This window comes from Vulpes lagopus, chromosome 8, assembly GCF_018345385.1.
Source record: "Vulpes lagopus strain Blue_001 chromosome 8, ASM1834538v1, whole genome shotgun sequence".
In the NCBI taxonomy this organism is placed as follows: Eukaryota; Metazoa; Chordata; class Mammalia; order Carnivora; family Canidae; genus Vulpes; species Vulpes lagopus.
Window position 1 is genome coordinate 27,567,236 of NC_054831.1, and position 25,684 is coordinate 27,592,919.

At 37.2% G+C, this 25,684-nt stretch overlaps 1 protein-coding gene across 2 annotated transcripts in view; it reads right to left on the minus strand.

The window, feature by feature from the left end:
- Positions 1-1,466: 1,466 nt before the first annotated feature.
- Positions 1,467-25,684, minus strand: part of GALNT7 (polypeptide N-acetylgalactosaminyltransferase 7) — a 137,938-nt gene continuing 113,720 nt past the window's right edge. The window contains exons 4-12 of one of the 2 annotated variants that reach the window (XM_041767000.1): positions 24,941-25,071; positions 24,612-24,691; positions 21,988-22,170; positions 18,829-18,946; positions 16,869-16,991; positions 10,416-10,634; positions 7,992-8,090; positions 7,146-7,274; positions 1,467-3,006 (exon numbers count right to left, since the gene is read on the minus strand). In XM_041767000.1, the coding sequence (XP_041622934.1) occupies positions 2,869-3,006; positions 7,146-7,274; positions 7,992-8,090; positions 10,416-10,634; positions 16,869-16,991; positions 18,829-18,946; positions 21,988-22,170; positions 24,612-24,691; positions 24,941-25,071 (1,220 nt within the window). In that variant the 3' untranslated portion in view covers positions 1,467-2,868. Of the gene's footprint in view, positions 3,007-7,145; positions 7,275-7,991; positions 8,091-10,415; positions 10,635-16,868; positions 16,992-18,828; positions 18,947-21,987; positions 22,171-22,310; positions 22,494-24,611; positions 24,692-24,940; positions 25,072-25,684 lie in introns of both variants that reach the window. The other variant, XM_041767001.1, reaches the window with a different exon arrangement.

Consider the following 25,684-nt stretch of genomic DNA (forward strand, 5'->3'; position numbering starts at 1 on the left):
ATAGCAGCTGAGAATTAGAAGATGTGACAATAGCCAAGTCAATTGAAAGTTTCTAAAATCAATACTGTCATTTATTGGAACATTAGCGGCCATATCTTTTCTTGAGATGGTGAATACTGTGCCACAAGGTCCTATGGGCTATTTCTATTTTTTTGGTAGGTTTCCTTTCTCTCTACTCACTTGATTGGTCAGATTGTAAAGAGTTTTGACTTAAAGAAATTTTTGCTTTCAATGGGCAATTTTATAATAGAATGCGGTGCCAAAAAAGATATGTTGCTGAGTTGGTTTTTATAATTGAATAAGTGACTTTAAAAAAGAAAATTGCTATACATAGGCAACCAGAGGCAAAAATAAACCTTTATGTTATGTTACCTTCCTACGATAATGTAAGCTCCAAATTTTCCAAGCACATTTTAAGCAGAATTATAATTAATATTCAAGCATATATTCAACATATAACTATATGATATTTTAGCTATTATGTTAGTGTTATAAAGATTAAAATCAAATTATTTCAAGCATGCAGTGTTTGGATTTAGAAATGATTACGAATACTGAAAAAAAATTCATGGATTAAAATACAGTATTTTATTTTTTCTCACCTAAAAAACAAGCAACCCAGAATTAAGATATACATAAACTTCTCAAAATTATCCCTAATAAAATTTGAATTTTATACAATTTCTACAGAAACATACAGTGTATCAAAATCTGCATAAATCAAATTTATAAAATGTGTAGAAATGCATAGTGATATTATTAACTTACAAAGCAAGGATATGGGAATTATTTCCAAAGCAGGCTACAGTAGAAAATAGTCATATGGCAGCAGCTTCTGATGTTTTTATGTTTGGTAAGGTTTCTGATTTCAATAATATAGAATCATTTTCATAGAGTATCAACGAATTGCACAAAATACCCATTTAAAATTTACATGCACAGTTTATGTGCCACCTTTCTTAGGCCTATGCATAGTTAACAAGTTATAATCTATTCAACAAGGAAAATGGAGCCTATTTGCAAAGACACAAGTAATTAAAGTACCAATTCTCTTAGTTTCCTTTTTATTGTTGATTTATTTTGCAATTATATAAGCATATATAAATGTATTCTTTTTAAACATCCCTAGAGATGAATGAAAGTTAAAATGGTTGATCACAGATCAGTAGCAAAATATAAATTGACAATTCAAAATCATAAATAAAACTGTTCAGGATGTTTAACTCTGACTCTCCAAATTTAGGAGCTAAGCTTGGAAGAAACAAATTTGTAGGCTTTTCTTCTAAACAAATGTAGATTTTTTTTTCTTTCCTTTTTTAAGCTTTAATTAAAAACAGTTCCCTCTGGCAGTAGTTTGTGAAATTCCTTTCATTGTAATGATATCATGATTACAAGATTAAAAATGCTTAATTTACTTGCCATTTCCCACTTCATCAGATTTCTTTTTCCTTTTTTTTTTTTTTTTGGTACTCAGTGTAGCATTTTAATCTTTTGGGTAACAAAAGACTTATTTAGATTAAAATTGAATTGACCAGTTGCACTATTTGGTTTTCCTATAGTAGCTACTATTAAATAAGTGTTTAAATCCAAACAAGTCTTCTTTTCACTGGAAAAATACTAATAGAAATATGCTTCCTAAAAAAAAAAATTAAGAAATACTAGGGAACTAACAGCTAACTTAACAGAAGTTCATATTTATTAATGAACTATATTTTTAAATAGCCTTTTTTTATTTAAAAAAATGTAGAGGGAATTTCATTTGGATGAAGATATACATGAAACACCCATTTACTCTTGGCTTCAGAGGCTGCACAGCTTAGGTTATAATGCACAGGAGTTTTGTAAGGCTGAATCTAACAAGGGCTTGGGAATTCTTACCTTGGTCAGAATGAACCTTTGATGTGTTTACAGCGGTGTTTTACTGTTTTTGTTACCCCTGCACACTTCAAGGTTTCAAAATTAAGGATTAATTTTCTGTAGTGATAGATATTGGAGAAAAGTAAATCCCAGATACTAGTGGACAATTTTTCTCTAGTTGATAGTTCCCCTTTGCTATCTTAGGAGTCAGTATCAACAGTGTTGGGAATGCCAGCAAGTAAGGGAATTAATGCCATATAATCTTCAACCCTATGAAATAGCCTTGGATGTTCTATACTGTATTTTCTTTTTCAAGCCATACAACATTCAATTTCAGAGCAAATGGTAGCACATAAATTCGTTTCTGAGTAGTAAGAATATTCCTCATACAGATGACAATTCCATCATTACTGTCTTATAAATTTCATCAAAAGCTCTTGAAATATATACTGAGAAATGAAAGAGGCACTAAATGTCTTGAAATTCACCTTTCAAAAAAGCAGCATGACTGTGAAGGAAGGCCACCTTGGCTAAGAACCTGTGGCAGTGCTTCATAAGGATGTAAAATTAAATAAAGACACAACAGGTTGATAATCACCAAGTTATATATGAAAGTCTGGTTACTCCAACCTTTTTTCAAGTGTGTTAAAAAAAAAAAAAAAAATCAAACTGCCTTTCAGACCCCTGAGTGTAATCCCAAAGAAGACAACAATGCTTTTAACTCTATTCTAAATAAAACAGAGCTAAATGCACAAATTACCAACATCATCTTAAAACAAAAAAAGATGTAAACATCTACAAAGTTTAAGGTAAAAGCAGTTTTGTAAACAGTAACTGCAGATGATAATGTTATTGTAAAATCACAGTTTATCAACGTCCTTCAAACTGATCAGGAGGTTCTGGGTTTGGAGCTGTACAGAGTTAATAATAGTTGCAGCAGGTTTCAGGCGATTTTCAGTCCTGTATAAATGTACGTGTCAGTAGGTAGGTTATTGGTTCCTTTTATTCTTTCTAAACACTATGGATGTTGTTCATTTCCCACTTTTGAGTCATTTTACTGGAGTCGCAATTGGAGATGAACACTTGATGTAGGACGTCTGAGCGATCTAAGCACTTTCCTGAAGGAATGTGAGTAAATCTGTGCAGACTCTGCAAAACAAAGGACAAAGGAATTTTAAATTTGTACTCTTTTTGGTATCACTGACATTAGAAGTCATTACCTGACTTTCCCAAGAAGATAATCCAAGCAAATCGGGTGGCTTAAACCAAACATACCTCAGACTTTGGATTTTTCCTGATTGTCAGTCTTGTAAGCCCCTTTATTGTTAAATCATAATGTACCGCTGGTACCTGGTACCTCAAATTCAATGGTATACAAACTTCAATTCTGTCTTCTCCTCCAAACCTACTTCTTCAATTCCCATCCTGGTTAATGGCAAATCATCCTTCCAGTCCTCAGGACAGAGACATTTCATGCTCCACTTTCCTTCACTCATTCAAATTGTAGCAGTCACCGAGGACTGATATTTGCAATGTCTCTGATCTATACCTCCCCAGGCCCACTGCATATGGCTTAGGTTAGCCCTCATCCTCTGTTGTAGATATCTTCAGTATAGCTCAGGGCTTCTCATACTGTAATCCTTAGACTATGATTGGGTTTGTAAAGTCAAAACTATGTTTATAATAACCCCATTTGCCTTTTTCATTGCACTGATGTTTATACTGATGGTGCAAAAGCAATGGCAGGTGGAAGTGCTGGGCCCTGAGCATAAATCAAGCAGTGACATACGTGTGCTAGGAGTCTCATTATTCATGGCCATACAGCCACAGCTAAAATGCTAGTTTTACTTAAAGATGTCTGTGATGAAACAGTAAAACTTATTAGTAGGGGAAAAGGCAGAGGAAGTGAATCTCAAGCAGACTCACCACTGAGTGCAGAGCTCAATCAATGTGGGGCTTGGTCTCATGACCTATGAGATCATGACTTGAGCTGAAACCAAGAGCCAGATGCTCAACCAATTGAGCCACCCAGGCACCTCTACCCATGAGTATACTTTTAAAAAAATTTGGAGATGAGGGATGCCTGGGTGGCTAGTGGTTAGGCATCTGCCTTTGGCTCAGGTCATGATCCCAGGGTCCTGGGATCAAGTCGTGCACTGGGCTCCCTGCTGGAAGCCTGCTTCTCCCTCTGCCTATATCTCTACCTCTGTGTCTCATGAATAAATAAATAAAATCTTAAAAAGAATATTCGGAGATGAAATGGATAGTATGCATAAAACACTTTGGTATAGTGAGGTACAGTGGTTTTCTTAAAGGAAAGCACATGTACCCTTGTTTGACCTGAGAGTCCGATTAGGTGCTTTTTCTCATGTAATGTCATTTTGACTTGAAAGGATAACTCTAGACAAAATCATGATTATTCAAACTTGGGACTGGATAGACATTTTCTAGAAAATGAAGTAAGCCTATCACTTAAAAACAGCAACACTAACCTGACAGTACTTGCTGCCACTGATAGGATTTGACTTTTCAAGCACAAAATTAGAGTTGTAGAAAGCTTGTACCCACCATGAACTTGACAGAGTCACCATGAAATCAGTTGTTATATTTGTAATTTTTTGACACTGTATAATGAAACGTGTCAACATCTGGAAGATCTATATAACTTAGTGAGCCAATATTTTTCACACAAGCAATGCATGATGTTACAAAAGCAGACATAGGTAAGAGACCCATTCAGAGCATTAGACAGACCAATGGATTTTAATGTAACTTAGGGCAAAATGTTCACTGATAAGTTTCAGATTCTACATTGCAAGTAACTTTTCAGAAACTACCACTTATTTAGCTGTGGAGTAGCATCAAAAAAGAATACAATTATCTGAAAAGGCTATTAACCCTCTCTTTTCTAACTGCATGTTTGAGGCTAGGTTTTCCTCATATACTTTAATCCAACATATCAAACTGAATGCAGAAGCAGTAGGAGAATCCAGTGATCTTCTATTAATCCAGACATTTAAGGGGATTTGCAATATCCTAAAACAATGCCATTCTTCTCACTTTTTTAAAAAAAATAGTAATTTGTTATTCAAAATGTTATTTATATTAACATGTAGTAGCTTTTACATGAATTAATACATAGATACAAACAGAATACCATATAAATACATACTTACAAAATTTCTCAGGTTTAATTTCCATTCAGAAAATACTTTTAGCTATGACCTAGATAAACAAAATCTGTTGTGGGGGGGTCTCAATAATTTTCAAGAGTGTGGAGATAATCTAGAGACTGCAAAGTTTGAGAACTGCTGAATGAACCTATATGCTTATCAGTCCATACTTCACAATGTTCCCAGAGTTATTTTCCTAAAAGTATCCACTGTTTCACTGTGTTGCTCAAAAAAAGTCATGCATTCTCCAAAACTTACAAAATGAAGCTAGTGTTCTTTCAGGTGGACTACAATTTAGGGAGACTAAACTAAACATGATTCCCAGAGTTTTCTACACACTTTAATTCCGTGCCTTTGCTCACCCAGTTTTCTTACTTATCCTTTATTAAAAGACTTTTTATATCTCAAGACTTGGTACAATGATACTTCCTCTATGAAACTCATCCTAAATAATTCCTTCTATTAATCTCTCTTTTGTTAACCTATGATATGTTGCTTATTTTCATTTCTGTGGTTTTTTCTTTTCTGCCATTAGAGTATTTTTTTTTTTAAGATTTTATTTTTTTATTCATAGACACAGAGAAAGAGGGGCAGAGACACAGACAGAAGGAGAAGCAGGCTCCACGCAGGGAGCCCGATGTGGGACTTGATCCCGGGTCTCCAGGATCACACCCCAGGCTGCAGGCGGCGCCAAACCGCTGCGCCACCGGGGCTGCCCTGCCATTAGAGTATTTTTTAAAAAAAGATTTTATTTATTTATTCTTGAGAGACATAGGCAGAGGGAGAAGTAGGCTTCTGGCAGGGAGCCTAATGCGGAACTCGATCCCAGGACCCCAGGATCACACCCTGAGCCAAAGGCAGATGCTCAACTGCTGAGCCACCCAGGTGCCCCTCTGCCATTAGAGTATGATGTGCTTTGATTTCTTTTTTAAGCCACCACATCATCGGGCCCTAAGGAATATTTAGTAATGTCTGAGGCACAAATGTATATTCAATGCTGTGGCCTTTGAAATATCTAAAATATACTGAATTACTTCTGGATGATAGTTTCTGGTCTGCAATAGCCTTCTTTTACTATTTTATTAATACTGTTCTCACTGACTGCCATCATTTATTGTTAATTATTCATCTTTCTTTGTGGAAATAAATGCTCTGTTCTTCCGAGTTTATGTTAATCTTCTCCTTCCCAAGTTGTTATAAGAAAAAAATCAGCAACTGACACATACTTCCCACTTCATAATAAGTACTTATGAATGATGATAACTGGAAACATAAAGCTGGGTCATAATAACATCACTACATCGCAAATAAGTAAGACATCTGCAAGACAGACACAGTACGATACCAACTACTAGATGAGTAAATAAAGTTGAGGGTTGCCAGGTTCTTTCAGTTTGGGGCAGCTTTCCCAACTCTGCATCTCACAATAAATTGATTTAGTCAAGTCTAGACACTGAAAATTATACATAAATACATTTACATGTTGGGATCTTCAACTTGGCAAAGAACTTTGAATATTCATAGCTAAAAGAGAAAAACTGCTCCTGTGGCTGATGTCAAGTGAAAAACTAAACATGACCTTTAAAGCAAGCAACAGGCAGTATTTACCCAGTTGCAATAAAGAAGTTGTGAAGTCTCAGACTTCTAAGTGTTATTTGTTTGTCTCTATCTCCACCTGCTGGACAACATGAAATATAAACGCAATATGTAAAAATTTTTATACATATATAATTTCAGTAATATATATAACTTTTTAATAATTTTACTTTAATGAATGACTCATTTAGGTTTAAAAAATCAGATTTTGATATTAGAACAATGGTGATAATTGCATCACAGAATAGGTTTTCCCATGCTGCTGAAATTAGCAGTGGGTCTTGGTTGATATTCTGTGACCTCATTACATGACAACCTCGCACCAGAGAATGAAAGTGATGTTTCTTTATGGAAAGAAGGAGTCACTCAGTGCTCAGGGGAACAAATGGCTAAATGAAAGGCAAATGCAAGTCAATTTGAATGCACGTTTTCAGATTTATACATCTAAATTCCAGATGGTAGATGGTATTAAAATGAAATAGCAAATAATATTATTTCAGGACTTGAAGTGCACAATACCTTGAAGTACTGCCATTCCTTAAATTCATTTAGATTACAGTGTGTAATCATAATTTTTGATCCATCAGGCCCCTTTGTTAAACACTGGTCATACTGCATGAGTTGATTTGCTTCGTTGATTCGAAAAAGCTATTAAAAAAAAAAAGAAAATAACAAGGCACTTTCTCTGCTTATATACACTATTTTTTAAAAAAACTTAACTCATAATTAAACTCAATGATTATCTTATTTTTAAATAATTTTTCTGTATTTTTAGAATTCTATGTCCAAAGATAGAAACTATATTCATTTTGATATTAGGGAAGACTCCTGCTAACACTTAAAATATTAAAAGATTATGTTCTTTAGCCTCTTAGATATAGAATGGGTCATTAACACATATTTATTATGTATCCACAGTGTAAGCAGATGAAAAGTGGAAACAATGCTGATGAGGTTTCATAATCCTAATCAGAGACAAGACCAATATACCCACATAAGGAAATAAGAAAATATTATTAGTGAAATATGCCTTCCTGGCAGTAACATCCCAGCTTATTAGTGGGAAATGTGGAATACTGAAGAGTACTTGCAAATAAAATTATTAGAAAGCTAGGCTATACATGGTTATATACTCACATAGGACTATATTCTAATCTCATGTCAGATACAAATTCTAGATTTGGAGTGCTTATGTGAAAACCTAATACTGCTATCATCTCCCTCATCTAAGTAAATGCTTTAGCACTGTCAGTTTTTTTTTACAGACAGAATTAGCAAATTAAAAAGCACACTAAATCCTGTGATCATAAAGAATGGCTGCCCCAATGCAGCAGACTATGAAAACATAGAAGTGTGGTTATTCACCTGATTGCCTCCCATCCTGTGGCAGGGTCCTAGTTCAACAAAGCCTCCATTTGTCTTCCCCATGCTGTCAATGCAGTAAACAGTCTCAAGCCCTCTGATCTACAAAAACGAACAAAGAACCAAAAAGTGGGCAACAGTTTAGCATTCATGTGGAGACATCAAGTAGCATGTTGAATCCACTTGTCTGGGCTCTGGGAGAGAGATTTGGGCTGGAGATAGAAATTTGAGAGTCATCAGCATGAAGACGGTTTTAAGGCTATGAGACTGAACAAGATCACCAAGAGGATTCATTCTCTTTATGTAGATGGCACTGTACTAATCAGGAGTCCTTGGAGATTAAAAGATAACCAAAATGTGGTCTGGACTTCAGGTGCTCATGGTTTAGTTAGGAGTCAAACACAACTTGCTATAACAGAAACAGAGGTGAAGTAAGAGTATGGGGGGGGGGGGGGAGATATTAAACCAAGAGGAGCACAGCATTAAGTGTTGGCTTCTTTTATTTCCAAACCCAAAATGTTGGAATTCCTTAGGGACAGATCCTGTCTTCTTTTATCTATATTTTCTCCCTAAGTGAGTTCATTCAGTTTCATGAAATAATCTACCTGCTGATGGATTCAAATGTACTTTCATCTCTGGGCTTCAATATCACCTAGTCTAATAACTACTTGGCAGCTGCCCCTGGGTGTCTCACAGGCACTTCATACAACCAGAACACCAATAAAGAACTTGCCATTCCCCAACGCTTCCCCCTCATCCCCTCCACCAGCGTCCCCATCTCGGCTGCCACCTCAGCAGCTACTCAAATAAAAAACAGAACTGGTGGGACGCCTGGGTGGCTCAGCGGTTGACTGTCTGCCTTTGGCTCAGGGTGTGATCCTGGAGTCCCAGGATGGAGTCCCACATCAGGCTCCCTGCATGGAGGCTGCCTCTCCCTCTACCTAAGTCTCTGCCTCCTTCTCTGTGTGTCTCTCATGAATAAATAAATAAAATCTTAAAAAAAAAACCCACAAAAATAAAAATTGGTCATCTTGGCCCATATCCTTCACATCCCCATCCATTAGTGATTGCCTCTAGATGAATTATGTATCTCATTTGTCTGCTTCTCTCTGTTCCATTTTTGACAATCCTGGTCTCAGCTACCACTGCTTCCCACTGAACTACCCTACTAGTTTCCTAACTGGCATCCTTGTTTCTACTCTAGGCTCTCATGACAGGGTAATTAAAAAGCAAACCATAAATCAACTTATGTTACCTGCTTAAAACCCTTCCATGGCTTTCTACACCCATAGGATAAAAGCCTCCCTCCTCATTAATCTCCTCTTTTCTGATTATCCCAAAGGCAAAGCATTCTTGGCTCAGAGCCTCCAACCTTACCATTTTCTTTCCTTGGAACACTTTCTCCTGACTCTCTGGTTTGTCATTCAGATCTCAGATCAAATGTCACCTCTTCAAAGAAGCTATCCTTAGTCTGTCCCTGCATCCTCCTGAACATCACCCATTTATTTCCCTTGTAGGCCTTACCACCATCCACCATTACCTTCTTTGTCTTCACTGTTGTTCTCTCTTTCCCCCACTCACCCAAGGAGAGAGACCTTTCCCCTAATGAAAGGGACCTGCTTGTTTTGTTTCATGTGTAGAAGACCAACTGGCACATAGCAGGCCTTTGACCACTAGTTGCTGAATACATTATTAAGCAACAGTACCTAGTTTTGAAAGTTCATGGCATGTTTAATATGCCCATGAGGCAGCAGCATAAGGCTCATGGGTGAATGAAATCAGAAATGAGGTTATAAAAACAAGTCTGAAGAAACAAATGACACCACCAATCAATGCCTTGGCCTGACTTTACTTCTTCTCAGTTACCATTCATTCATTCATTCATTCATTTGACAAGCACTGTTTGAGTCCCTACTGTATATGGGGGTCTCCGCATTAATCCACTGGGACACAATCATGAACCAGGTGTTAAGCACGGAGACTGGCTGAGGGATAGGTAATCATGAGTGTTACTGAGAACCCATGGAAAGATCAAGAACTCAATCTTTCTGATGGAGTGGGGAAGAGTAAGAAAGGCTTTTCAGAATTTATGTCTCTAAATCGAGAGCAATAGGATAAATTAGAATTAGGAAAAAGGAGTTGGAGTAAGGGGCAGGGAAAGAATAGGAGCTGCAGGGAGTGGACAGCATTCTACGATGGAGAGCCAGAAGTCTGAAAGCTGAGAGCAGGGGACACAGTGGTTGGGTCATCAGGGGAGATGTTAATGGTCCATTGGAAAGGTGGGGTAGGTTACCAGACAGTTTTTAGAGAAACTTTGCCCCAAGAATTCTCTTTCACTCACACATTTCCAATCTCTCTCTGCCTTCACCCACACTGAGCCTCCAAACACACACACATTTTGAGATCTGAATACCGGATGGTACTTACTTCTCCCCATTCGACATTTTTGGGAGGTAGAGGGTAGTGTGAAGTTATATCATAAGCTATTTCTTCCATGAACCATTTGAAACTTTTGCAGTTGTGATCTTCTCGAAATTTTTTCAGCTCAGATATATCTCCATATGGTAATGCCTTTGATTCAGGACGACTAGCATAAAAGTAGTCTTTATATTCATCCCACCAAACCTCTACAACTCTAACATAATTCTGTAAAAAGGAAAATATCATTATGAAAAAGAAAATTATCAGCAATGCCATAAACAGCCCATCTTAGACACACAAAATATGAACAACATGTAACAAACTCCTATTAAAGGCACCTGATATTTAATCAAACAAATGCAAGTGAACTAAGGACTCTAACATGTCAATTGCTAAGGATAAAATGTCATCATGTTCATCAAGAAGAGATGGACAGAATGTGACATCACTGAGCTTAAGATTATATATTCTAAGATCACATGTTCTATCCTGCTTCTAGAGGAAGAAGGTGAAGCCCAGAAAGAGCTTAGAAGAGGCTGGCTGGAAACTGATGCTCCCTCACCTATAACAATCTCTTTCTATTAGAACCGCACTATCAGCAATGTGTGGGGAAAAGGCTCATTTCGAAAACCATCGCAAAAAAACAGTAACTGTTGAATAAAACACGTTTTTTTGCAAGTAGCTTTTTGGATCATGTTCCAACTATAATAGAACCATTTTGCTATAACCCAGAATTAGTTGGATATTTTCCACAGTTGATGTACTTTAAGGAAAAGCAACAATAAAATAAGCTGACATTGTGATAACTGACACAGATCTATCTTCTAAGGTTTAACTGAATGAATGCATGCAAGCATGAATATAACAGATTTAGTACATCCTCAATCTAGTCCCTTGGTCTTCTACATGGTTCATTAGCCAATCTTCTCTATTAAAGACCAGAGGGTAAGTATCTTTGGCACAGTGGGCCACACAGTTTCTGAAGGAACTATTCAGCTCTGTTGTAGTGAGAAAGTAGCTGAACATGATATGCAAACAAATGGGTGGGGTGGTGCTCCAACATAACTTTACTGAAAAGGGCTGCATTTGGTCCACAGGCCATAGTTGCTGATCCCTGTTTTACAGCAGGAGTAGAAAATTAAAATTCTCCTAGGCTATAACTACCATAGAGTGAATATGGGTGAACAAGGGCATGCTGTTGCAAAAGCCCTTGGAAGAGTTTTATGTGGTAGTATCTTAAAAGAACACACATACATACATATATATATATATATATATTTTCAGATTTTATTTATTTATTCATGAGAGACAGAGAGAGAGAGAGAGAGAGAGAGAGAGAGAGAGAGGCAGAGACACAGGCAGAGGGAGAAGCAGGCTCCATGCAGGAAGCCCGATGTGGGGCTTGATTCCAGTACTCCAGGATCACACTGAGCTGAAGGCAGATGTGCCCAACTGCTGAGCCACCTAGGTGTCCTGAGAACACATATATTATTGCTAGCTATTTTTAATTTTTGCAAATTCATCCAAAACTAGACACAGCCCCTGTCTTCTAGACACTAATGAACATGAATAATTAAATGAACACACATAAGGTTACAGCAACAAAAAGAAGGTACATTTAAAGCATTTGGGATGGAGAGGGCCAGAGGGGCACCATGCAGGGGCATGGGACAATTCAGTCTTAAAGGAAGTGGTTAATTATGTGGGAATAGCATTAAGAGCAAAGAGAAACCCAAAAGAAGTATGACAAATCATGGCGCATTTGGAATCCTAGGAGCAGTTTTCCACAATTTACTTTGTTGTGTTTTGTGAAAATTAAGAAACATTTAGTGTCTGATATACACTAAGCACTCAAAAAGTGTTAGCTATCATTATTATGCTTCTTTATTTTTTAAAGATATTATTTATTTATTCACGAGAGACACACAGAGAGAGGCAGAGACATAGGCAGAGGGAGAAAAGCAGGCTCCCTGCGGAGAGCTTGACGTGGGACTCGATCCCAGGACTCCAGGATCATGACCTGAGCTGAAGGTAGACGCTCAACCACTGAGCCACCCAGATGCCCCTATTATGCTTCTTTTTTAAGGATTTTTAACTTTATCCTTTAGCTGAGAGTCTTCAAAAGATTTTAAGCAGCTACAGACAACCAGTTTAATTTTCAGGGGAATGATGTCAATAGTGGGCAGAGGATGGACTGGAGGGGTGGCATCCAATGGCAGAGAGCCAAGTAGGAGGCTATTTAATACCTGTGCGAGAGACTTGGGGACCTGCACAGAGCATAGGAAGGAATGGATTACAGAGATATGTATGAACTAGAATCTTCACGGCTTGGTAAGCGGGGAGGGCAGGGGGGCAGGAAGGGAGAAGACTACCCTTACAACCCCCTCAGGTTCATTCATGGGCAAACAGAATATAGGAAAAGATATTGCTTTTGAGAAGAAGTTCCAAAGTTCAGCTTTGACTACACTGAATTTGACATGCTGGAGGGCCATTGAGAAGATTAATTCTAGGGGACAACTGCCCATCAAAGTCGGAAGCTCAGAGAAGACAGATGAGCTGGATAAATAAATGTAAGCCACTGGCACACAGTGGTTGAAGTGGGTGATACTAGAGCTGGAAGGAAAAATAGTGCCTGGCACACTCTAGGCACTCATGAAGTGTAAACTGAATGTTACACTTATCGGGTTGTTTTTACAAAATGTACAGTTAATTTTCAGAATGAATAAAGATTTCCCTCTCATCGATTTTCCTTTTCCTTATAGCACAAACCTTCATGAATCAATGTGACTTTTCATGAATTCTTCGTGATTATGAGTCCAGCTCCAAGGGCACTCTTTTCCTGCCATGCCAGTCAGGTCTGTTGTTAATTTGGTGCTCTTGGTTTTATTGTGAATATTTTAATCTCATGTCCTTTTGTAGCTGGGGCTCCAATTGGTCATTTCTATGACAATTTGGCTAGTTAGGAAGCTGTGTTCATTCCTAAGGCCTTTCCATTTCTGCTTCTATTATCTACTTTCCCTTAAGGAACTATCCTAAGTTGTACCTGCATCAAATAATAAACTTCTGCTTTTGACTTGGTTAAGGGCTCCAGAAAATGAATGGAATCAGACTCCTATGCTCTTAGAATTTATGAAAGCAGCCTAACTAAAGAAACTTCAAAGCTGCTCAGTCAGGAATAGAGGACTTCATATCCCTAGCAGTAGGACATTTAGCCTCTGTGTGAAGCTTTTCTGGTTTGCCCCTGGTTTGAGGAACAAAAGATATTAATCTTTTGTAAGCATTGTTCAAAATTGATTTTGTTTAATCCCACAAACTCCTAATATGATTAACTTTTCAGACCAAAAAAAATAATATTTTACTTTGTGTAAGTAACAGAAGCCGATATTTTCCTTTTAACTACTTTCCCACAGAGTGGCAGTTTTGTTTTTGTTTTTTTTTTGTCTTGAAATGTCTTCTTGTGGAGAACATTCAATATAGAAATCTTAATTGGAATGGGATACAATGAATACTCTTAAAAAATAATAAGATCCCTGATGAACATAGATATCAGCAAAAATCCTCAACAAGATATCAGCAAGCTGAATTCAACAATACACTGAAAGGTTTATACACCATGATCAAGGGGGATTCATTCCAGGGATGCAAGGATAGTTCAATATCCACAAATTAGTCAACATGATAAACCACATTAATAAAAAGAAGGATAAATATTGTATAATTTTCTCAATTGATGAAGAAAAAGCATTTGATAAAATTCAACATCCATTTATGATAAAAATTCTCAATAAAATGAGTATAGAGGGAACATATTTCAAAATAATGGAGGTCACATATGACAAGCCCACAAGCCAACATCATACTCAATGATGAAAAGCCAAAAGATTTCCATCTAAGATCTGGGACAAGGATTCCCACTCCTGTCACTTTTATTCAACTTAATGTTGGAAGGCCTAGCCATGGCAATCAAACAAGAAAAGAAATAAAGAGTATCCAAATTGGGAAAGAAAAAGTAAAGCTGTCACTATTTGCAGATGACATGACAACACTTTATATAGAAAACCCTGTAGACTCTATCAAAAAGCTATTAGAATAAATGAATTCAGTAAAGTTGTAGTATACAAAACTAATATATATATATATATATGTCTGTTGTATCTCTATATACTAATAACTATCAGAAAAAGAAATTAAGAACAATAACATTTATAATTGCATCAAAAAAATCTAGAAATAAATTTAACTAAGGTGGTGAAAGACCCATACTCAAAAACTATAAGACACTGATGAAAGAAATTGAAGACAATACAAATAAATGAAAAGATATACCATACTCTTATGGTATAGCTTATGGATTGGAAGAATCAGTATTGTTAAGATGTCATACTACCCAAAGTAATTTACAGATTCAGCGCAATCTCTATCAAAATACCAATAGTATTTTTTATAGAACAAGAACAAATAATCTAAAAATTTGTGTGGAACCACAAAAGATCCAGAATAACCAAAGTAATCTTGAGAAAGAACAAACCTGGAGGTCTCATGCTCTCTGCTTTCAAACTATACTACAAAGCTATAGTAAACAGAACAGGATAGTATTGGCACAAAAACAGATACATATATCAATGGAACAGATAGGCCAAAAATAAACCTAGGCTTATATGGTCAATTATTAAAGAAGGCAAAGGGGGAAAAGATGGTTTCCTAAAAAAATGTGGGAAAACTAGACAGCTACTTGCAAAAGAATAAAACTAGACTGCTTTTTTATACCATATACAAAATAAACTCAAAATGGACTAAGGCTTACATATAAAACCTGAAACCATAAAATTCCTAAGAAAATATAGGAAGGAAGTTCTTGGACAACATTTTTTTGGGGTCTATCTCCCCAGGCAAGCGCAACAAAAGAAAAATAAGTAATTAGGCTACATTAAACTAAAAAGTTTTTGTATAGTGAAGAAAACCATCAATAAAATGAAAAGGCATCCTACTGAATAGGAGGATATTTGCAAATAATCCAACCAAACAGGGGTTAATACCAAAATATATAAAGAACTCATATGACTGCATTAAAAAACAAACAACCCAATTAAAAAATGGGCACATGACCTGAATAGACTTTTCTCCAAAGACATACAGGTGGCCAATAGACACATGAAAAGATACTTAACATTACTAATCATCAGAGAAGCACAAATTAAAACTACAATGAGATATCACCTCACAGTTATCAGAATGGCTATTATCAAAAAGGCAAGAAATAACATGTGTTGGTGAGAATATGAAGAAAAGGGAACCCTCCTGTACTGTTTCTGAAAATGCAAATTGGTGCAGTCACTATGGAAAATAGTATGGTGATTCCTCAAAAAATTAAAAATAGAACTACCGTACAACCTAGCAATTCTACTTCTGAGTATTTATCCAGAGTATAAAAACCCTAATTCAAAAAGATGTGTGCCCCTTTGTTCATTGCAGCATTATTTATAATACAATTTACAATAGCCAAGATATGGAAGCAACCTAAGTGTCCAATGATAATACTGAAAGATAAGACAGTTGTGGGGTATATAGATACACACACACACACACACACACACACACACACACACAATGGAATATTACTCAGATATAAAAAAGAATGAAATTTTGCCAATTGTGAGAAATAGATGGACCTGGATGGACAACATGGGTGGTATTACATTAAGTGAAATAAGGCAGAGAAAGACAAATACCATATGATTTCACTCCTATGTGGAATCTAAAAGACAAAACAAACAAAGCAACACAGAAACGGATTCATAGATGCAGAGAACAAACTGATGGTTGCAAGAGGGGACAGGAATAGGCAGATGGGTGTCATAGGTGAAGGGAAAGGGGAAGCAATGCACAGCATATGGAATAGAGTTAATAATATTGTAACAATTTTATGGTGACAGATTGTAGCTAGATTTATTGTGGTGGTCACTTCATAATGTATGTAAATGTTGAATACTTGTGTACTGTATACCTGTTAAGTAATATAACATACCTAACATTATGTATCAACTATACTTCAAATAAAACCAAAACAAAACAAAAACATAAGGTGTTTCATGAATAAGTGCAGCTTAAGTTAAAAGGGAGAGCTGGCATGACTGCTTAAAAGATTTATCCCATTCAAGCAAGCTGACAGTTAAGTGACTACCACAGCATGTGGTATATAAATGTGGCACATGTGGTGTTCATAGTTCCCTCGGCTTCTCTCCTTTTATCCATTACCACACTGTCTTGATGATCATAGCTTTGTAATACAGCAGGAAGTCCAAAACTGTGATGTCTCCAGGTTTGCTTTTCTTTTTCAACATTCCTTTGGCTATCTGGGGTCTTTTCTGGTTCCATACAAATTTTAAGATTGTTCCAGCTCTGTGAGAAATGCTCATGGTATTTTGATAGGGATTGCTCTCCTTTTATCCAAAAACTCACCTTTAGAGTTGGAGAAGACCCAACATAAATGGGTGGAGGATTCCCTTGCCAACCCTCAAGACGGTAGATGTGTCCAACACGAGAGCAAGGGACAAACAGTAATTTGCCACCACACTGCCATATCTATCAAGGAAAAATATATGTGGAAGTTGTTTCAAAGATCAAAATAAATTATAGTTGAAATTTTGCCTTATAGATAGAATATAAAATATAAATTAGATACTGGGTCCACGGGGAATTCATAAACTAAACACATCTTAAAATAGGGCCTTTTTCAAACTCATATAATAACAAACAAGGCAACAGGAAATGCAGTATTATTATGCTTCTAAGTCCCTTTTGTGTATCTGTAGCTTTAAATACCCTCTTCCCAGTGTAACCTTGCAAAGTCACACAGATTCTTCATTCCTGATAGCATTCGCCATTTCCACTGCTAATGTATTTCCCACCTGGGTGATTCAAACTGGCTTCTTCACCTCCAGCTTCTCTCTACTCAGAGCTATCCTTATATTTATAGTAAGAGATTATTCTAGCTGAAGGGCAGCTTTGGGTTATGTTAGTCCCTTGCTTAGTGTCTTCAATAGGTTGCCACTGCTTATCAAATTCAGTAAAAATCTCTAGACTCCGCATTAAAGGCTCTTGTCCATACAGTCCTAACGTACCTGTCCATTTCCTCTTCTTGGATATCTTTCTTACTCATGCCGTCAGAGTCTGCTAAACTGTGTTCCTCACTGTCTCTGAATGTGTTCTTCATGTTCCTACCTTTGTACCTTTCCCCATTCTATTTGCTTTGAGGTCTCCTTCCCCTCTCCTTATCTCTGCTTATCGATAGCATGCCCACCTTTCTAGTCGGCTTCAAATTCTACCTCCAATATGATGCTGTTTCTTTTTTTTTTTTTTTAATTTTTTTTTTTTTATTAATTTATGATAGTCACAGAGGGAGAGAGAGAGAGAGGCAGAGACACAGGCAGAGGGCGAAGCAGGCTCCATGCACCGGGAGCCTGATGTGGGACTCGATCCCGGGTCTCCAGGATCGCGCCCTGGGCCAAAGGCAGGCGCCAAACGGCTGCGCCACCCAGGGATCCCCGATGCTGTTTCTTAATCACACCAGTTGAATGCCAACTACCTTCTTATCGTATTATGAATTTCAATAAAATTCTAATCTTTTCTTATGAACCCTAAGTTGCTTGACAGCAAGGTCTGAATTCTTCTTCTTCTGTATCTGGCCATTTAACACAAGAAACAGTAAGTATCTGTTTAATTCAAACTGTGATTACAGTTCTCATTCTTTCTTTTGGGCAATGGGAGGAAGGGGTTGGAGCATTAACAACAGGGTGGGTACTGCAGGAAGGCAGCTCCAATGTCAGTCTGAGGATGCACATTCATAGCTGGGATCTGCTTCAATCCCGAATCATCATGTGATAAAGGATAACTGTGTCAGTGGATGGTCAAATGTGGCCCCCATACATGCAGATTTTCCAAAGGGCTTTTATAACAAAAGGCTTCAATGTACAGAAAGCCTAAAGGGTAAGATGGGGAGTGGGAGGAGGAGAGGTATTTTTATTTTTTTAAAATAGGGGCAGAGGGAGAGACAGAATCCTCTAGTAGACTCCCTGCTGAGCATGGGCCCTGACATGGGACTCAATCCTGGGGCCCTGAGATCATGACCTGAGCTGAAACCAAGTCAGACACTTAACTGACTGAGTCACCCAGGCACCTGGTATTTTCGTTTTTGAAGTTTGCTGGATCCAATGGTGAGATGAGCCATGTAAATATGTAAGAAGTCTGGAGTTTGCATTTTGAGCTATTTTTCACCAAAGCATGCATTTTTGTTAGTCATTCTTTATAATTTAGACAAATGCATTAAACAGCTTTTTCCCCCAAAGAAATCAGCCTTATCCAAAAGTGACAAAAGTCAGTAACTACTTAGAGAACTACATTTGTTTAAATGAAATATTACCTTATATGAGATCTCAAAGTTTTCACCACCCCAAATCTGGAGACCTGGATCATACAGACCCAGTTCAAAGAAGAAGTCTCGTTCAATGGCAAATAATCCACCAGCCATGGCAGGGGACCTAAGCAAAGAAACACTGCAATAACTATTAAGGAGAAACCCCTAGTACACCTCCACCAAAAGACAACAGCCTTTTTGGAACACAGTCTAAATAAAGCATAGAAGAGACAAAACTTATGGCCAAACATTAGGAAATTACAAAGCCTTCACAAAACTGTTTACAATTCTTTAATGAATTTACTGATTTCGATCTGAAATCCAATTCATAGTTCATTACAGAGCATTGCATCATTTTGCCATCAGAGGGCGCCTCAGGTCCTTTATTGGTGTGATAATTTAGCCTCTCATTGAGAGTTAGTTAAGATAGAATTTTCTCTTTCACTCTAAAAATACCGAGCCATACAGCCATGGTCTGCTAACTGCTCCTACAATGATTTATGACTCATTCTAGGATGAGCGAAACCATAGACCATGGAAGTAGTCTGTCATTTTTTAATTTTATAGCTCAGAGGCATGCCAAATAAGGGTGTAAATCATGGTAGAATAGTCACAGTTCATTCAGAGTTTGCAAATGTAGCACAGAGATGACACAGGAGAATTAGACATTAGCTATTTACTGTGTCGGGGGTAGGAATGCAAAAGGGTGATCTCTGGGGCTTCTTGAAAGGAATCTTGAATTGGGTGCTTTTTAGGGACAAGCCACTCGTATCTCTAGAGGAAGTGATAAGGGGAATCATTTTCATCCTGTTCCCCATCCCTCCCCCATAATTAATTATTGATGCATCATGATTCTTAAGTTGACTCCTCGAACTCCTCCTCCTTCCTCATCACACCTAATACTCAATCTGTCGCACATTCCTATTGATTATATCTCGAGAAGGTATCTTGAACCTGTCTTCTGCTGTTCAACGTCACTGCTGCTACCATCCCAGACCAAGCGCCCACCACTTGGACAGCTATGGTAACACCCCAATTGTGTCTTCTCTTCTGGCCATCCAAGTCTAATCACATGGCAGACAGAGGAGACTCAACATGGGTCCAGGTGATGCCAACCTCTCCCCACTCTCGAGGTTCAGGGAGCTGCTTTAGCCTGGGTTCTTCACTGCTCTGCTCATGCCCCGAATACAACAAACTCTCTTCTATCTCAGGGATTCACCGATGCTGATCATTCTCCCGAAGTAAGTTTTCCTCTTCCACAAGGCTGACTCCTTGCCCTTTGGGTCTCAGCCTGAAGGACCCTTTGTCAGGGAGGTTGTTTTGGCTCCTCCCAGCTGGATTAGGTTCTCCTTCCCATAAACTCCACGGACCCTCTGGTTTTTCTTCAAACTGCTTTTTGCGGTTGTTGTTCCAGTTATCGGTGTAATGATCGGTTTAATTTCTGTCTCACCCATTATATTTTAAGTGCCACAAGAGAACATATCTTTGAAAAATGTATCCCCAGAAAACAATGCCTGACACATAGGAAACACTCATTAAATATCTGTTGAGTGGATAAGTAATAAATTAAGTAATACTTTCAACATTAGAGGAAATCGCATCAAGTGAAAGTCATTCTCTTAGCCTCTTCTTAAGGTATGCTGCCTAACTCGGTACGCAGAACTATTACAACTTTGGTTATTTTCATGTCACATTTATTTATCATTTAAAACTACTCTATTATAATTGTGCCTTTTTGATCTTTAAAATGTATTCCTGTTTATCTCAGTATATATTTTAAAATGCATCTTAATATGAAAACTGGTGAGTTATTTCAAGGGAAAGCTTCACAAAGTTTTCTAGCCCCCTTAAAAGATTGCTTTACTAACCAAACCCATAGAATTGGCAGAAATACAAATAAAATCATTGCCCTTTATTTTTTATGCCCTGAAGTACTCAGTAAATCAAGTAAGTAAGCAGTAAGTTCCTGGACTGTTTCTTTTCTTTTCTTTCTTTCTTTCTTTTTTTTTTTTTTTTTTTTTTTTTTAAGATTTTATTTATTTATTCACGAGAGATTCAGAGGGAGGGGCAGGGACATAGGCAGAGGGAGAAGCAGGCTCCCTTCGGGGAGCTGGGTGCAGGACTTGATAACAGGACCCTGGGATCACACCCTGACCCAAAGGCAGAGCTCAACCACTGAGCCACCCAGGCGCCCCCTCCTGGACTGTTTCAAAAAAAGAACTTCAAAGGGAAATTTGGAAAGTGTCAAAGCTTAAAATTCTGTAATTTCCTTATGTTTGCCATCTTACTATCTGGATATCATGAAATGCCCATATCCCGCCAGCATTTGCACGACATTGGAAACATCTTCCCAAAACAGAGTTCTAACACATCAATAGTATAAGAAAGAGAGAGAGACCAAAAGCAGAACCGTAAGATCAGAACAAATTAGACATATTAGAAGCTATACTAACATAAGACAAACAATATCACTTGGAGTCACTCTTGAAAAGACAGTAAATGTTTCAATTAAACGACCAAAAGAATAGAGTAGCATAAACTGTTCTATTGGTCCTGTAAGAAAGGACAAAAGCCGATTCTGGAATATAGTTGCCTTTTAATCAAATACTCTTCTGAGAAGAAAGTAATAAGGATTCTATGTAAGATTTTTCAAAGTCATGTATTTTTATGCATCAGACTTAACCAGTACAAAATTAGTACTTATGAGTTAGAATACAAAACAAAAAGAAGAAAAGACAAGAAATATCCTGCCATTTGCCTTTCATTGTTAACACTATAGCCAAAGGATCGAAATGGACATAGAACGTGGATTAGAAATAATTTATGCATTTTAAATTTACAGAATGAAGTTATGGTCAAAAGAATAAAATGTGATCTCTAGTCTAGTAGGACGAGAGGGCAAAGATTTCTTTCACTCGTATTTGAAACCAATGCCATAAACCTTCCCCCAGACCCCCGTGTACCCCCCTCCATGCCAAATGGAGCTTGCATTTAGGGAAAAAGCAATTACAAAGGAGCGCACATGAATTCATATCTTGCAATGAATGCAAAGGAAACTCTTACAGAATCTGTGACAGCATCTATAGTTTTAATAACACATTTTTTAGCTTGGCAAGAGGTTAATATGTTAGCAGAAAAGAAAAACGTAAGTGATTTAGTGATTACCGATATGGTTCAGTTTTTGTCTTTCTCATTCTCTTCTCTCGAGGGGTCAGAGGCACCCGTTTCCAGAGCATACTCCAATCCCATGCTCCTCGGGCATACCCATCTTCATCACCACCCCCTTGGGGTATAATTTCATATGTGTTGCCATTTATGACATCTATAATCGGCACAGTGCAAATGGTTCTGTGTTGGGTTGATGATGGCAGCAAAGATGAAATGGAAGGGTATGTGTGAACCCACATATTTATACAAGTACATGGGGAAGGAAAAAAAAAGTACTTAGATAGACATTCCACATAAGAAAATGAAGTAATAATCTTTACCGATAAGGTTCAGTTTTATGTTTTCTTTTGGCCTTTTCCTTGTGGCTTAGAGGAATACGTTTCCATAGTAAACTCCAGTCCCAGGCCCCTCTGGCAAAACCATCTTCATCCCCACCTTGCTGTGGTTCAATGGAATAATCATTCCCATCTATGTAATCTATTAGAGGCACAGTACATGTAGTTCTGAAACATTTACAGAAAATGAAAAAGCATTTAAGAACCCAAAACTGACTAGTTTAGTATGCCTAACCATATTATCTCTTTTTATTGTTGATTTTCTTTTTCCATCAGGAGACTTTAATACCTAATGGGGAAAAAGAAGTAAATGAATGTTTTCAAATGCCAAGGAGCCCTTTTTTGTAAGAAGAGGACACAGGAGACTTCCCTCAGCTTACAGACAGATGTCAGGGACAAAGAACCATGTCTTTGAACTTAATAGTGCTTTCTCATTTTTAGTTTTGTCCTACAGACAACTTTTCTTAGTAATTTTGCACTATTTACGAGATTTTCCTGCCTGTTATTTTCCCTCCTTATTCCTCCCTTAAAAAAAAATGAGTATGAATGTGTGAGTGTGAATGAGCATGAGAATGTGCGTGTGTAAATGTGTGAACGTGAGATTGTGTGTATCTGAGTGTAATGTGAATATGAACATGGTGAGAATGTGTATATCTGAGTGTGGTTGTGGATGTGAATGTGTATGAGCAAGTGTGTGTGTACAGAAATAATACCCGCTACATTCTTAGAGGTTCTCCTAACCCTGTTGCTTTCTATTCCTTTGGAAAAAGTTATTAATGAAAATCTGTTTCTGTTCTTTTACTTGATCTTCTTTTCCTACTTCTTTTATTGCAACAAACAGCTTTCATTGCACACACACACAAAAAGTACTGTGTTGTATTCCTGCTTTTTTTAAAAAGAAAAAGAAAAAAATTCCCTCAAAACCTGGTGAAGAACTTAAGTAATGGCCTGAGAACTCAAAGTAAAAAAATACCTTGCATTTGGACTTCATAAAATGCTAGTACTACTCTATCACCAATTAGGTTAAGGATCAACTCTGCAAAGATAATTTTGAAAAAAACAAAACAAAACAAAGATAATTTTGGCACCCAGCTTGTTTTAATGTTCATCTTATCAGACAGGATTTTAAAATGCATTTCCTGAAATAGAGATTGTAGCTTTTCATAACCATGTAAAGGTGCTTTTCAGATATTTAGAAACCAAGGAGAAGAGAAAAACCTACAGGGCTTAGAATTCTGATAGGGGGGAAGTGGAATTGAGATAAGTGCTTTATTCTCTGCGACCAGTAGATTCCCAGGGGACCATGGGGGTGGGGTCACTGGGGGATACGTGTGGGATTCCCACAGGACTCTGTGAAAAACCACTTCCTCATCATGCCTGAGGACCGCTAGCTTTCATCTGGAGAGGTGAGGGTGTGTTCTCTTTCTTTACTTCTCATGAGTCTCAGATTTCTAAAAAAATAGTGTGAAGTGTCTCAGTTTGATAGTTTATTAGCTGTTTGGGGCAAATCAATTCACTTCTCTAGGCTTTAATATCCTTTTCGGTATGACGGAGCTAATAATATCTATCTTTCAGGGTTGCCATGAGGATTAAATCAGCGTGTGAAAAATGTTTATGATAGGCCTTCATACTAAATCTTCCGAAGACTGAAACCCCCCAAGCTCTCCCTCTGACTCATGTCATTCACCACAAGGACATGTTTTATTTCCCTTGATTCCTGAATAGAATTCTGGACCAAAAGCTTTCTGTTGTTCAGACATTTTTGTAAATGTAATGGTGATGGCCACATTTCCATGGACTAGTTGTCTATTTCTAAACCTTAAAGTTTCTATAGGAACCCAAAACCCTGACACGTGTCACAACTGGTCCTTTTTATCTGAAGTAATAATTCAAAAGGGCATAAAGGACCAATAGGTAAAATTTCAAAGCATGTCTCTTCAAGTATTTAGAATTGTTACTACAGTGTAGAGGGAGCAAAATTGCTTGTTACTTTTGGAGAAAACTTTTGGAGCTAGAGGATGTCTGTTCAATATCCCAACCATAAGACAACTCTGGAGTGAGACACCCTAGATTCATCCCAAATGCCTGACTGCCTGAGTCTGGATCAACCCAAATTTATCAGTCTAGCTCCACCCCAGGAAACAACTAGCTGAATGCTAACGCTTAAAGCACAAAGCTTGAACTGTAATCCGAAGAATGAAAATTTTATTTGTCCCTCTAGGGCAAGGTTTACTTTTCACCCAGGAAAGAAAAAAAAAAAAAAAAAAAAAAGCAAGGTAACGTTACCTGTCCTTAGATATGGGAGCTACAAGTGGTGCATACCAGTTAACCGCCACCTCACAGTGGGCATCAAGGTATATCAAAACCTTAAAAGAAAAAACAGTCAGGGTGAAAGAACACTCCTCATATATGGCACACTGTATATCACACACAACTTAAAATTAGATGCTACTATAAATCAGCACAAGAGTCAGTTCTGACATAAGTTATCCATTTAATAAAGCCAGCATTTTCATTAATTAAAAAAAGGAATCTAAAGAGTACTTAAAAATGTATATGATCTTTCGGTTACCAGATCCAAGGTGTTGACATTGTAAATTTCCAGTGTTTCCTACCTGTCCGAGTTTGGCTTTCTGAGCACCAATACTTCGTGCTTGAATCAGACCTTCCCTTCTCTCATTTCGAAATACCTTCACCAAGCCATTCCACAGCTTAATGTAGTCATCTAGTTTTTCTTTTAAGTGTTCTATGAATAAAAAATATTCAATGAACATTATAAATTTTATTTATGTAGACCAACTACTTATACTACTATTTTTCTCAAGAAACAGGAATAGGCAACAGGTACTTTGTGCAGTCAATTTTAAACAGACTGAATGTTTATAGGGAAGTAAGGTAAAGTATATTTTACCTTACAAGTATTTTAAATTCACCTTACAAGTATTTTAAATTCACTTGAGTGAATTTTTGAACTTAATATGCCTACAGAGAACTGGTGAGCCTGAAAGTGATCAAACATCTCTCCAAACATTAGATATATTATGACTAGGCCAGGTGACATGAAATCTTTTTTTTTAAATTCACATATTTAATGTCGTATCAAAGCTTTAAGGCAAACATTTTGTTTGCTTCGGCAGAAGTAACGGCTCCAGATTTCTGAAGATACACGGACTATAAATAACATTATATGACTTTACTGGAATCTACATAAAGTATAGGTTAACATTTGTTTCTGGGCCATCTTCCTCCAGCTATAATCAGTGTTGAAGGTTGCAGTCTTGGTATTATAAATATAGTTCCCATTAAGTTGGCAAATAAGAATGAAAGGATCCAATTTTCTCTGTATTTTTGGTATCGAC